Source organism: Carassius auratus, chromosome 3 (genome assembly GCF_003368295.1).
Source record: "Carassius auratus strain Wakin chromosome 3, ASM336829v1, whole genome shotgun sequence".
Lineage (NCBI taxonomy): Eukaryota > Metazoa > Chordata > Actinopteri > Cypriniformes > Cyprinidae > Carassius > Carassius auratus.
In genome coordinates, this window is record NC_039245.1 from 18,081,243 (window position 1) to 18,095,559 (window position 14,317).

At 39.6% G+C, this 14,317-nt stretch overlaps 1 protein-coding gene across 3 annotated transcripts; it reads left to right on the forward strand.

The window, feature by feature from the left end:
- The first annotated feature begins 3,937 nt into the window (after positions 1–3,937).
- Positions 3,938–9,451, forward strand: LOC113049208 (C-factor-like). Of its 3 annotated transcripts, none has more exons than XR_003276587.1 (7): positions 3,938–4,190; positions 4,276–4,330; positions 4,445–4,632; positions 5,840–6,001; positions 6,117–6,227; positions 8,565–8,703; positions 9,153–9,274. XR_003276587.1 is itself a non-coding variant. In XM_026211376.1 (7 exons), exons 1-6 carry the CDS (start codon positions 4,044–4,046, stop codon positions 8,622–8,624), a joined length of 723 nt encoding a protein of 240 aa, XP_026067161.1. In that variant the 5' UTR covers positions 3,938–4,043; the 3' UTR covers positions 8,625–8,633; positions 9,153–9,282. The 3 variants fall into 3 exon arrangements, 2 of the variants coding, with proteins under 2 accessions (XP_026067161.1, XP_026067149.1); XM_026211376.1 differs by having other exon boundaries at positions 8,565–8,633; positions 9,153–9,282; XM_026211364.1 differs by lacking the exon at positions 8,565–8,703 and having other exon boundaries at positions 3,940–4,190; positions 9,153–9,451.
- The last annotated feature ends 4,866 nt before the right edge of the window (positions 9,452–14,317 follow it).

The window sequence follows — 14,317 nt, forward strand, 5'->3', positions numbered from 1 at the left end:
ACGAGTCGTTATAGATTTCAAATCTTTTGCCCATCTCTATGTACGTCACTAGGAACACTTTGCATAATAATCTCCGGCTACCGTCTTGGGAGAAACTGAACTCTGACCTGCCCCACCCCCCACACACACACAGATGCTCTGGTTGGTGTGAGAGCATCATGTCGAGGAGACAGTGTGTTTTTAATTGTAAAGGCAAGTTTGTTTTATTTTCACTGCTAAAGAATGAAGATCAGAAGAACCAATGGCTAAAATTCATTTTTACCACAATACCAGAGCAGTACAACAAATCCCTTTTGTTGTGTTCACAACATTTCACTGATGACTGCTTTTCTAATCTCGGTGAGTACAAGGCGGGATTTTCAAAGCGTATGGCCATAAAAGAGGGTTCATTACGAACTTTATTTAGACCAACAAGCATCTCCGAATCACAACCTGTAAGTATGATTATATAATTATGTGTTTGTTTTCTCCCGATCGTCTTATCAGTATGTGTGCTGTCTGCAGCCTGTCTGCGCTGATCTTCATTTACAAACACGTCATTAAAATGAAGTGCAACTCCTTGAATACTCAACGAAGAGACATGAGAGAGATATCTATAGAAAGCTTGACATGTCTCCTTTAAAACTAAACAAGTGCTGCCGAAAACCGATATTCTGTGATAAAGTAATCCATATGAAAACAACGCGATGTCTGTTTTTCATATCTCCCTTCGTTATATCCAATGTGACCACGCCCCCGCGCTGAACACGCTATTCAGATTCAAGCTGAAGCGCGCAGCTTGAATACACCCACACAGAAGAAAAAGCAGCGAGACTGTTCAAGTTTTTTATTTTACTGTTTGCTTCGCGGTAAGAGGAATAAGACATAATTCACCCCAAACAGATGCTAACGCATTGTTTACCGTGAAGTTGTGTGCGGAACAACCAATCAAAACTATGTCAGTTGACCAATCAGAACACAGTATGCAACCAAAGGTGGGGTTTAAGGAAACTGAATCTTTTGAACAGCTTAGCGCGAACCGTTTGGGGATCTCTGAGAATTGAGGTAATTTTAAAATGATATTTTGACAAAATGACAATGTTTTTTAACCTTGGATGGATTTAAACCTAATGTACAGGACTTATAAACAGTGATAGGAAGCTTAGAATTTTCATCTTACTGGCTCTTTAAGACTGTCATCCACAGCCGACTGGTTTTGGGTGCGGGAAGGGGCACATTTACTGTTTTATAAAGTAAGCAGCACAACAGTTCATGTGCTGGTTGTTGCCTAATTAGTAACTGAAGTAGATAAAGTGTGATAAATAAACAGTATGCAACAACAGCCAGTAAACTCTTTATATTCATGCAGAGTGCTCGTCAAAAGAGTAAATCCACTTGTGACATGTAAACAAGTACGCATATGAACCCCATCACTTTAATTACCGTTCATGTAAACACTACATTCGGATTCACCAATTAGAAATAATTCATTCCATTGGTAGCAAAAACTATCCATATAAATGTATCTACTGAATGTGCATGAGTTAAGCCTTGTTTGTTCTTGACACATCCAGACATGAACAGCCGCATAGCCTAGTCATTTAGAGAATATTCTGCATTGCATTATTCTCTGAAATGACAGTAATGCAGAGAAAATATCAACAGAATCAGCAAAAAGCAGCAATTTGTTACCCACACTTTACCTTTACACAAATAAAATATTCATTGTTTAATGGTAGTTGGTTGTGGTGGACAAAACAACAAAACATTGTAGCATTATCTAGGTTAGCTGCATATTTCTGATTGACAGCTGTGGATTTTACAGTCATTTATATTTTAGACCCACAAGACTTGTATCTTAAATTAAATTGCATAAATGTTAAAGGTAGGGTAAAATATTTTTCAAAATGCTTTATAAAACTGATTCGGGCCAAGTGGCAAAACTTGAAGCCAATCAGCAGGAAGGGGCGTGTCTACTCATGAGGTGGACGAGAAAGCATTCAGTGCACAGGACAGACATTAGCCGAGTCAAGCAACAGAAAGATAAAGATGGCAGATAAAAAAACAAAAGAGGAAAACGTCTGTGGAACGAAAGACGGCATAAGGCAGGAAGTAGTATAAATATCAAATCAGTTTTCCAGCGCTGGAGAGAACTCAAGGGTCGGAAGGTCTGTAATTGCATGCCGAGGTTGCTTTTTTGTTCTCGAAATGTGAGTAACATTGTATTTGTCTAGTGCGCTGGATGTAACGAAGTAAGCATTGAATATTATTATTATTTTATTTTTTTATTTTTTTCAATAAATTCTAGGAACTATGAAAAGGTCCCTTCTGTGCGAAAGTGCCTAAAGGAGCCTAGTGATGGGAAATGATTAAAGTGAACTGTGTGGTGCTAAAGTTTGGGGTGTTGTGAATTATTCACTTCCTGTGAAAAACTGTTTCAGTGGGTGGAGTTAAATTAATATTCATTAGTTCTCATATTGTGGGCATGTCCTTGATACGAGTTCCAAATGAATGGAACGAAAATATTAATCCATTAAAGAGGTCATATGACTTTGCTAAAAATACCATTATTTTGTGTATTTGGTGTAATGCAATGTGTTTACACATTGTAAACAATTGAGCAGCTTTATGCAAATCTTCCCACATTGTGACATAGACATGTGGGGGCGTGTTAGAATGAGCCGTTATTGGAAGGTGTAGTTAACTCTTAACATTTATAAAAGAATATCTCTTTAAAGAGAGTTGAAGAGTGCACACTATTTGAAAAGATAAAGAAGTTTTAATGTGAAGAATTAACTGCAACAGTGTCAAAAAATGCATAGTTTTTGTTTTATGATAAATATCTGAGCTGTTCTGCCTGATTGATTACAGACACACAGCAGAGCAAACAAGCCAATAACCTGTGCCGACCCAGGCTAATTTAGATTTTACTCTTCGATGACCTAAACTTTTCATTTCATTTGTGAAACAAATGTTTGTTTGAATAATTTAATTAATAGTCTACCTAGTTATCATTGGTGACTACAGCAATGCTTGAAATAAACCTCTACAAACACATCTGTGGCCTAATAAAATGTATATAAGCAAAGCTGGTCAGAGTATCGTGTTCTTTTTTTCTTCTTCTTCATATTATACTGGATATAATATAGAATTATTAATGTCTTATGAGTAAATGTGCATTTAATGTGCAAATATGTCACACATTTTCTTTTTTCTTTCTTTTATTATTCATATTTGTAAGCTTTTTATTTATATATTAAACAAACAAAAAAACGTAAAAATCTTTCCACATTCACCTATTTGGGAATCACCAATCTCCAAGCTCTAATAGATTAAATGTATGAGTGCACCCAAAAATGACAACTCTGTCATTATTTCTCGAAGTGTATTCTAGAGAATAATGAGTCATGCAACCTTGAAACAACATGAGAGTGGGTCAATTTTTACTTTTGAATGAACTGTCCCTTTAAAATGTGTCTGTTGTTTGACCATATGTTGCACTAAAGAAACAACCTACTTTCACATCATATGTTTAGGAATGGTGTGTGAAGGTATCCAAAATGTCATGATCCACAGCGTTGTGTCAATCATGCTTAACATTTGAAAATCTTATTTAAAAGTGTTTTTGACATTTTTCAAGTCTATACATATTGTACAATGAAACCATTTGTGTTCTTCAACATTTTTGGACAGGGATTCCCAAACATTTTTGGTCAGCCAAACTCTGTTCTGCCAACTCCTCTTGAGATTAACATCTTCTGAGATTCATTAAAGTTAGTATATAAAAACATAACAATCCAGTTGTTGATTATACTGTATACATTTTGCATTCATTAAATGTTACTATGACAAGTAGAGTTCCATTCGTTTGACAAGACGGGAATACTCATGTTTACTCCACTCATTGGAACAGTTTTTCACAGGAACTGAATATTACACAACAGGTGTTGCGATCTTTCTTTCTGCTTCAATGGAAGCATGACGCAACATACACATTACATAATATTATAGGGGCTAAACGTTCACTTCGTTGCACATAGAAAAGAAAGGCAGACTGACAGAACATGGCAGCAGTGAAAGCATGCAATATCTTGATCACCGGAGCCAACCGGGGCTTGGGATTAGAAACTGTTAAGCAACTCTTGGAGGATTCTTGTCCAAAACGTCACATTTTTGCTACCTGTCGTAATCCAGATGGACCGAAGTCTGAGGTGAGTTATAAATAATAAAAAACCAAATTGAAACACCTGGAGAAACTCTAATTTATCTTGTTTAATGTTTATTATCTTTCTTAAGGCATTGAGAGAACTGGCGAAAAAGCATCCAAGTGTGATCACCATCATACGTCTTGGTAAATGTGAATTTAAAAGTTTAATTAGAAACGATGCAGATGTAATTGATTTATTTTAAGACTATATTATTATTGAGATATATTATTAACTGCTATTTGTTCTATTACTTTTAGATGCTGATGATCCATGCAGTATCAAAGAGTCTGCCGAGAAAGTGGGGTCTCTACTGGGAAACAACGGTTTGAACCTGCTTGTGAATAATGCTGGAATCTTGGCAAGGGGCACCATTCAGACCAGCAGTGTTGAGAGCATGAAAAACACCTTCAGCACCAACGTGATAGGACCCTTATTAATCATTCAGGTAATTTAAAAAAAGCCTTTTTGATAGTTCTGAAACAACACTTTGTCTTAAAACATTTTTTATTAAGCATGTTGGTGCCGTGACGTTCTGGCTCCAGACATCTAGGCTGGGGCTTAACTTATATAGTGCTGGGATAAAAGTTTGTGACTAGACTATTAAAATAAGTTCTTTTGGGGAAGAACCAGTCACTGGATGTCTGCAAGGTTCATGACATTGTACCAAAATAAAATCTTAAACCAGCTCATGGTTTCTTAATCTGATTGTATTAAAACACCACTGCACCATAGTTTAACTGAGCTACCACTTTGGTGCTTGGTAGTTTGTTATTGCGCAGGTTTCCCTGACTAGTCACAAGTCTGTGTCGACTAATAATGGACCAAAACATTGACCTGGCAATCAGTTGCCTACTTTTCTAGATGACTAGTCATCTATAAAAATTATTTGGTGTAATAAAATAAAATATGCTGCAGAGTTCATGCTGACAATAAAATAAAGGAATATTTCACCCAAAATTGTAAATTTAAGATATCCAAGATGTAGATGAGTTTGTTTCTTTGTTGAAACAGTTCTGGAGGAACTGACATGGCTTGCTCACCAATGGATCCTCTGCAGTGAATTGGTGCCATCAGAATGAGAATCCAAACAGCTGATAAAAACATCACAATAATCCACAGAGACTCCAGTCCATCAGTATACATTTCTTGTGAAGAGAAAAGCTACATATTTGTAAGAAACAAATCCATCATTAAGGCATTATAAGTTTTAAACCTGCTTCTGGACAAGATTAACCATACGAGTCCATTATCCTTATAACACTTCTAGTGAAAAAGTTAATCTCCTTTTGTCATCTCACTTCACGATCCACCAACGTATTTCTTTAGAACTGATGTGGACTGATTTGTACTGCTTGATCTGTCCATATTTCTCTCCTGATTCAGACATGAAAAAGCAATATTATGCAAAATTAGAGAGAAATTGTAGTCGGAGAAATGGTTTGAAGTTAAAAAAACATAGTAATAATGGATTTGTGTATTTTAAATTCACAGTTTTTCGCTAACAAGTGATGGAATGCTAAATTCCTCCAAATTTTTTCAGAGTAAGAAATAATCATCTTGACTGGCCAGAGAGTGAGCGATTCCTTTAATCCTACTTTATGAAATAAAATTCTAATTCAGAGTTATTGTAATTCTCTCTCCTTTTTTTGCAGGAGTACCTACCATATCTAAAAAAGGCTGCCAAAGCCAGCGGGACACCAGGCATGTCCTGCAGTAAAGCAGCAGTCATCAACGTCTCCACTGTGGGGGGATCCATCAGCACAATGCCTTCTTTATTTAAACAATTCCCAGTGTTGCCATATTGCGTGAGCAAGGTACACCACAGTCCTGCTTTGGGACTAGTTAAACTGGATCCTCTTTATTGCCCTGCATGATGTATTGATGGCATGAGTCGATTAAATAACTTTACTGTTTATGGTTACGTATCAGGCAGGTTTTAACATGCTGACTGTGTTAGCTGCTGAGGAGTTAAAGGCGGATGAGATCCTCTGCATGGCCCTTCATCCAGGATGGGTGAAGACTGAACTGGGTGGAGAAAAAGTGGGTGTAGATTTATTAGTCCGTTTTGTTTTATTTTGAGCACAAATGTTGGAAACATGTCAAAAGGATTTTCAAACTGAGCTTACAAATGCTTGGATTTTTGAAGACTCTGAAACTTTTAGTGCCAACAATAGTTTAAAGTTTCATGTATGGTGTCCAAGAAAAAAAAAAAGCAGAATGCAATGATTTGCAAACCACATAAACCCATATTTTACATTTACATTTAATCATTTAGCAGACGCTTTTATCCAAAATGACTTACAAATGAGAACAATAGAAGCAGTCAGGTCAACAAGAGAACAACAACAGTATACAAGTGCCATGACAAGTCTCAGTTAGTCTAGTACAGAACGCATAGCCAGGTTTATTTATGAAAGACAAGAAAATAAGGAAAAGTGCTAGTATTAGTTGGTTAAGTGCTGGCACTCAGAATATAATATAGACTCAAAATATAATATAGAAAACATGTCAACTGTTTAAACTGAGGAAATGCACCATCTGAAAGAACAGATAAGGTAATTTTGAATTTGGTGACCGCAAAACGTCTCAAAAGAAATTGTGACGTGTGCACTAAAAGGTTGAAAAAGTAAGTGTTACTAAAGGGGAAATGCAACTTTGTAAAGTCACTCGTCTTTGGTAAGATTCCATAGTAGTGCCAATTGTGAAAAAAGTATTCATATTTCTTTCAATGATTATAGGCCTGTTGCAGGCACTTCCCTGGTTATGAAATCTTATGAAAAAATAGGGAGGGAATTTCAGCAATAACACAGTCAGCACTTGATCCGATGCAGTTTGTACATACTCTATGAGGACATATATGAAATCAACATCCTGTTTCATAACAGAAAGTCTTATTTTGACAATTAAAAAGATTGACAGATTTTAGTGATTACTAAATATTATCATATTTCACTAATATGATACGTCACTAAATTAATTTCAGACATTTTTGAAGACCAAGGAGAGGGAGTGGACATGGTCAAACATCCAATCATTTAGTATCTCTGAAAAGACATCCAGTCTTAAAACTGTGGCATGTACAGTCTCAGAGAAATTCCCCGAAATATAACGTCCTCATAAGAGGCCGCAGGGTTAAACATTAATGCGTCTAAAACAAAAGAAATGTTCATTGACTCCCGTAAAAAGAACTTTGTGCCTGTGTTGCCTGACTTTATTAAGGGACATCAGGTAGAAGTGTTTGAGGAGTACAAATATTTAGGCACTGTGTTTGATGATAAATTAAAATTTAAGGTAAACACTATCAAGATCAGAGGGAAAGCTCTCCAACGTATGCAATTTCTGAGGATGAATTTTCACTTTGAACTTTTTATTTGGATGTTTCTTTTAAGATGTTTTATACTTGTTTTATTGAATTTTACATTTTACATTTATAGTATTTGTTGCTATGGCAATTTGAATGTAAAAAACAGGGGTAAGTTGAACAGCACAGTTAAAATGTGCAGTAAGATAGTGGGGACTAAATTAAGAACTGTACTGAACACAAATGTATGAATATAAGGTGACTAAAAAGGGCCAGTTAGTCTCTTTTGATGTCACCCATCCATTGTGTAATGAATTCCAACTGCTTCCTTCTGGTAGATTTAATCTCCCTTTGTGCAAATCTAACAGATACAAGAATTCCTTTGTACCTGTGCAAGCATGTTTTTAAATGACTTATTATAAATGTGTGTTTTAATGTGTTGCTGCTGTATGTGCATGTATACTGTTGTCTACATAAACAAAAATGGCATTTTAAGGACAATACAGTTAATAAGTAAGGAAACAGCAGGGTAAATTATTTGCAGCAAATTAGGTTAATTGACAACAGGTCAGTAACATGATTGGGTATAAAAAAAAATAATCTTATATATTGGAAGAGGTTCGCCAATCTGCAATAACTACATTTACAATTTGTAGAACTATTTCAGAATAATGTAAAATTGTGCAGACTTTGAATATCCCATTGTCTACAGTACATTATATCATCAAAATAATCTGCTGAAATCCCTACGTGCAAGTGAAAATGGTGAAAATTATTATTGGATGCCTTGATCTTTGGGCCCTCAGGTGGCACTGCTTTAAAAATGGCATTTTGTAATGGAAATTACTGCATGGGCTCAGACACACTTGCAGAAATCATTATCAGTGAACGCAGTTTACCATGCCATCCAGAAATCCAGCTTAAAGCTTTGTCATGCAAAGAAGTAGTCATATCTGAGCATGATTCAAAATTCCACAATCTTCTCTGGGCCAAAGCTCATTTAAAAAGGACTGAGGCAAAGTGGAAAACTGTTCTCAGGTCAGATTAATCGAAATTTGATTTTTTTTTTTTTTAAGAAACCATGGATGCCGCATCCTGCAGGAGAGCTTGCTATCCGCACACTTCAAAACCATTAATCTCCGATGGTATGGGGTGCATTAGTTCCTATGGGATGGACAGCTTCCACATTAGAAAAGTCAACATCAATGATGAAAAGTACATATACAGGTTTTAGAGCAACATATGCTTCCATCCAGATAAAGTCTTTATGAGGGAATGCCTTGTAAAATAATGCTAAACCACATGCTGCCTCTGTTACAACAGCATGGCTTTATAGTACAAGAGTCCTGCCTGCGGTCCAGATCTACCACCAGTTGAAAACATTCGGCACATTATGAAATAAATAAAAAAAAATATGATAAAAAAGAATGAGTGTTAAGCAGCTAGAATTGTCATACATGAACATCTCCCAAAATTCCAGCAGCTGGTCTCCTCATTCCTAGACATATATGGACTGATGTCAAAAGAACCGCAGATGTGGTCAATTTTTACGCACCGTACTTTTGATTTACACCATTTTATAATTTTTCAAAATGCTTCTGCTATATTGTTTTTATTTTGCATGTTATGAGTATGAACTAGATGGGTGTTTTTATTTCCACTAGGCACCACTTGAACCTAAAGAAAGTGTGGAAGGGATGCTGCGTGTTATTGGCAGCCTTACTGAGCAGCAGCACGGTGGATTCATGGACTACACTGGAAAAACAATTCCTTGGTGAACCAAAACAAAATCACTCCTATATGAGAGGATTCAAAAGGGCCAATCCAGGTCCAAACTGCCCTGTTTAGTCTATTAAGCATAAAAGGCCACACTTAATCAAGCACTGGAGCCCACAAGTTTATTACATACACAATGACTTTGTATCAAATATAATTTCATACAATAAAACAATTAATGAAGCAATGAAGTAGTAATATCTTTTCTGTGTTATATGTGGCAAATTATTTGCTTATAAGTTTAACACACTTAGCTTAACACACACAAAATTATTTATGAGGACTCTGATGGGTGATTTAAGTTGCAGGATTGCTGAATGACTAAAGGAACATTGTCAGTATGATGGCGCAAACTGTACATTTCTTGCCTATTATCTCCCACTTTTACTGAAAATGTTAAATAACAGTAATTACTGATGGTTACATTTGAGATGGTTGCAAAATAGATGTATGAGATGAAAAAACGTATGCTATTCATCATATTAGCATGTATGTAGAATGTTATCTGAGTGAGAGAGAAAGACAGAGAGAACACCAAAGCAAGCATCAACGCACAGTTCTTGTAATTTTATGGCCTCACATACACATTTGTGTCTTGTAAATTTGCAAGCAGTTGCATTTCCTTAAAGGGGCCACAAAGTTATCTCACCTTTTAAAATTGATTGAAAAAGAATTATTGAAAATTGTTTTGAAAGACTTGTATGTAATCACTGAAAAATTATTTCTCAATTTTCTCTGTTCTAGATCTACTGATCGCACCGCTCACACCTTGACTTTTGTATTTAAAGAACAATGATAAGCATGTCTGACTTAAAGTAAAATATAAAGTGTATATATATACACACTGTATATATATTAGCTTTTTGAAAAGCATGTCCTGAGTGAGCAGCTTTGGTATTCTACAAAAAATCTCCCTTTGTGTTCCCTTTCAGTCGGTCATGTTTGACGTTACGAATGGGATCTCGCCCGAGAGCCCAGTCAACTTTGAGTGGTACAAAACTCGCATTCCCTTGAGTGCTTCAACACCTCTGAAAGAGCAAATTCCTTTCACAAAAGAGATATGGGCCGATTTGCGTCTTTTAAAAGATGTCATTTCGCCCGTGTGTTTCTGGGTGCGGTCGATACATCGCTCCTCGTAACGGTCACGATCGCTGTGTCACGTGTCTGGGCTTCCAGCACGCTGAGACTGCATTCGTGGATGGCTCATGTTCTCATTACGGGGACATGACCATCTCGGCGTTTCGGCGTCTCGGCGTCTTTGCTACTTGGAGTCAGACGAGTGCACGCACTCTGCTCGTGCTAAGGGACGCTATGCCTCCCATGCAAGGGCTGTCTGCTCCAACACGCTGCCCCACCATGGGTACGCCTGTAGTCCCCTTGACCCCGCTGGTTCGGTTTCCGGGAGCCTGGCTAGAGCTCCCCAGGCCTTCCCGCTGGCTCATCCGGATGCTCAGGCTCGGCTACGCGATTAAGTTCGCCAGGAGTCCCCCCAGGTTTCGGGGTGTCCACGCGACGATGGTGGGCAAAGATGCCCCTGTCATGCATGCGGAAGTAGCGACCCTACTCGCAAAGGGCGCGAAAGAGCCGGTCCCTCCAGCCGACATGAAGTCCGGCTTTTACAGCCCTTACTTCATAGTACCCAAGAAGACAGGTGGGTTACGGCCAATTCTGGACTTGCGTGCCTTGAACAGAGCTCTGCACATACTCCCGTTCAAGATGCTAAAGCCCAAGCGCATTTTCGAATGCATTCGTCTGATGGATTGGTTTGCAGCGATCGACCCGAAGGACGCGTACTTTCATGTCTCCATTCTTCCTCGACACAGACCGTTTCTTCGGTTTGCTTTCGAGGGGCAGGCATATCAGTACAAGGTTCTCCCATTCGGGTTAGCCCTGTCTCCCGGCATCTTTACGAAGGTTGTGGAGGGAGCCATGGCTCCTCTCAGGGAACAAGGTGTCCGTATCCTCAACTACCTCGATGACTGGCTGATCCTAGCTCACTCTCGAGAGCGGTTGTGCGAGCACAGGCATCTGGTCCCTCCCTGGCCAATTCCTCTGAGGAAGGACCTTCTTTCTCAGAGACAGGGCACCCTCTGGCACCCCCATCCCGATCTGTTGAACATACATGTGTGGGTTCTGGACGGGTCATGAAAGGTTTAGGAACCTTGCCACCACAGGTGTTAGCTACCATCACTTCAGCTAGAGCCATGTCCCCCAGACATGCCTAGGCTTTGAAGTGGAACCTCTTCGTCACTGGGTGTGACCCCTGGAAATGTCCGATTGGGTCAGTGCTTTCCTTTCTTCAGGAGGGGTTGGAATGAAGGCTGTCTCCTTCCACCCTCAAGGTCTATGTGGCCACCATTTCGGCTCACCATGACTCTGTTAAAGGTAAGTCTCTGGGGATGCACGATCTGATCATCAGGTTCCTGAGAGGAGCAAGGAGGCTCAATCTGCCTCCCCCTCAACAAGTCCCTTCTTGGGACCTCGCAGAGTTTCCTTCGAACCCTTGCTCTCAGTAGAGCTAAAGTTTTTATCTTTCAAAACTGCGCTCCTGACGGCTTTGGCCTCGGTGAAGAGGGTCGGGGACCTGCAGGCATTTTCAGTTGACGAAGCGTGCCTGAAATTCGGACCGGCTAACTCTCACGTTATCTTGAGACCCCAGCCTGGGTACGTGCCCAAAGTTCCCACAACTCCTTTTAGGGATCAGGTGGTGAACTTGCAAGTGCTGCCCCTGGAGAAGGCAGACCCAGCCCTGGTGCTGCTCTGTCAAGGACGTGCGCTCCGCACCTACATGGACAGAACTGTGTGCCTTAGGACCTCAGACCAGCTCTTTGTCTGTTACTGGGGCCAGCAGAAGGGAAAGGCTGTCTCCAAGCAGAGGTTATCCCACTGGATAGTGGATGCTATTGTCCTGGCTTATCAGGCTCAAGACCTGCCATGCCCCCTAGGGGTGAGAGCTCACTCAACTAGGAGCGTAGCTTCCTCCTGGGCGCTGGCATATGGCACCTCGCTAGCAGACATCTGTCAAGCTGCGGGCTGGGCGACACCTAACACATTCGCGAGATTTTATAATCTCTGTGTAGAGCCTGTGTCCTCCCAGGTACTTGCCTCTTCGGGCCAGTAAGGACCTGCTCGGTGTCAATCCGCTTGCTGCACCATTCCACTCCGTGGACTGGATGCGTGCGCTATTCCCCTCAGGTGAGTTCCTCAGTCAGAACCCTGGGTTCCTCCAGTACTGTTGATGTCCAACACTTGCGTACATGCCCCTTGGTCAGCCCTGTGTGGGACTAGGTGCCTCCATGTGTTGTGATTCCCCTTTTCTGGGTAATCCCACGTGTGTATGTCCACAGTAAGTCTCTCCGCAGCATGTGCTTTCCCTTGGCAAGCCCCTTGTCAGCTCTGTCGTTAAAACTTCCACTCTGCGGGCTGGGTACCTCAAGTTCTTATGTATCACCAACTTGGTAGATACCTACCTTCTTTAAGTCCTCCCATGGGCAGGCAGCCTGCTAGCATACGTCCAGCTGGAATATGCTACACAGTGTATTCTGTGTGAGCTTAGGCCCTCATTCATGCTGGCCTCACGACAGTGTGCTATCACTCACACGGGTTGCTGGAAGACAGCCATGTGGCGTTTTGTAAGGGACCCCATTTGTAACATCGAACGTGACCGACTGAAAGGGAACGTCTTGGTTACGTATGACCCTCGTTCCCTGAAGGAGGGAGCGGAGACGTTACGTCCCCTTGCCACATCGCTGTTCCGCTGAACAGCCGGGTCACTGGCTCGGCTCCTCAGCGAAGACTTGAATGCGAGTTGCTTGCGTTGCTCCTTATATACCCGCTTTGCGGGGCGGAGCTCGCGATGCAAATCCCACAGACCAATGTACTTTGTGTACCATTGGCTCGTTTTTCCCTTACGAAAATTAACCATGGTTTTACTACAAATAAAACCAAAAAACCATGGTTACTGTAGTTAAACCATGGTAAACACAAATTAACCATGGTTTTGCTATATTAACCATAGTTTAACCATGGTATTTGTAGTAAATCTGTGGTTTTACAAATGGCAGTCAATACGCCAAAAAACCATGGGTTACTACAGTTTTACTATAATAAAACCATGGTTATTTTTCGTAAGGGTTGTACCACTCGAAGGTGATTGGGCTCTCGGACGAGATCCCATTCGTAACGTCTCCGTTCCCTCCTTCAGGGAACGAGGGTTACATACATAACCAAGACGTTCCCCAAAAAGTATGCTGAAAAAATTTTGTAATTTCAGCTTCTATCCAGAAGTTTTTTTTTTAAATAAGTACACCAGGCAAAAAAAGTTGTAAAAATACATTAGTCTTTTCTTTTGTTTTCTGCCTTTCTTTCACAATGACAGTGTAATTTGACTGGGCTGCCACTGTTTGATACAGTTGCAAATCATTAACTAGAAGACACTGTTATCGCTCTTTTTTTTGTGTCTGATTATTCATTTAATTATATATTTTCCTCTTATCCTCAATAGAACATATAGTATGAAACAGCACAATACACACAGAATAATGCATGAGTTCAAAATAAGTGTGGTGTTCACTTGGATTCATATAAAAAGCACTTCTGAGAGCAGGTTTGATAAGCCAAACTGATGATCTTAGATGATGGCAACGGTGAGAGCGTGCAATATCTTGATCACCGGAGCCAACTAGAGCTTGGACTCTCAGAGGATTATTGTGCAAAATGGCATATTTTTGCTACCTGTCATGATCCAGAAGGATCAAAGTCTGAGGTGAATTATATATAGCTAATACAAATAGAAAGCATCAGGTAAATCCAAATGTGCTTTGTTTAATTATGTATATTATCGTTCTTAAGGCACTGAGAGAACTGGTGAAAAAGCATCCAAGTGTGATCACCATCATAAGTCTTGGTAAATGTGCATGTGTCCTTTTTTAGATTTAAGATTCATTTATTTTTTTTCAGTGTTTTTTAAATACAATTTAATTGCTTATTTAATACTTCTGCACTAATATGTGTTCTGTTATTATTGGATGTTGATGATCCATGCAAGTCTCAA

What these genes read in the sequence shown, in the direction of transcription:
- LOC113049208 (XM_026211364.1), top strand. Translation starts at nt 4,044, where the DNA reads ATGGCAGCAGTGAAAGCATGCAATATCTTGATCACCGGAGCCAACCGG. An exon ending in TGCCATATTGCGTGAGCAAG is followed by an intron (nt 6,002 to 6,116) that starts GTACACCACAGT and finishes GTTACGTATCAG; the next exon opens with GCAGGTTTTAACATGCTGAC. An exon ending in CTGAACTGGGTGGAGAAAAA is followed by an intron (nt 6,228 to 9,152) that starts GTGGGTGTAGAT and finishes TATTTCCACTAG; the next exon opens with GCACCACTTGAACCTAAAGA.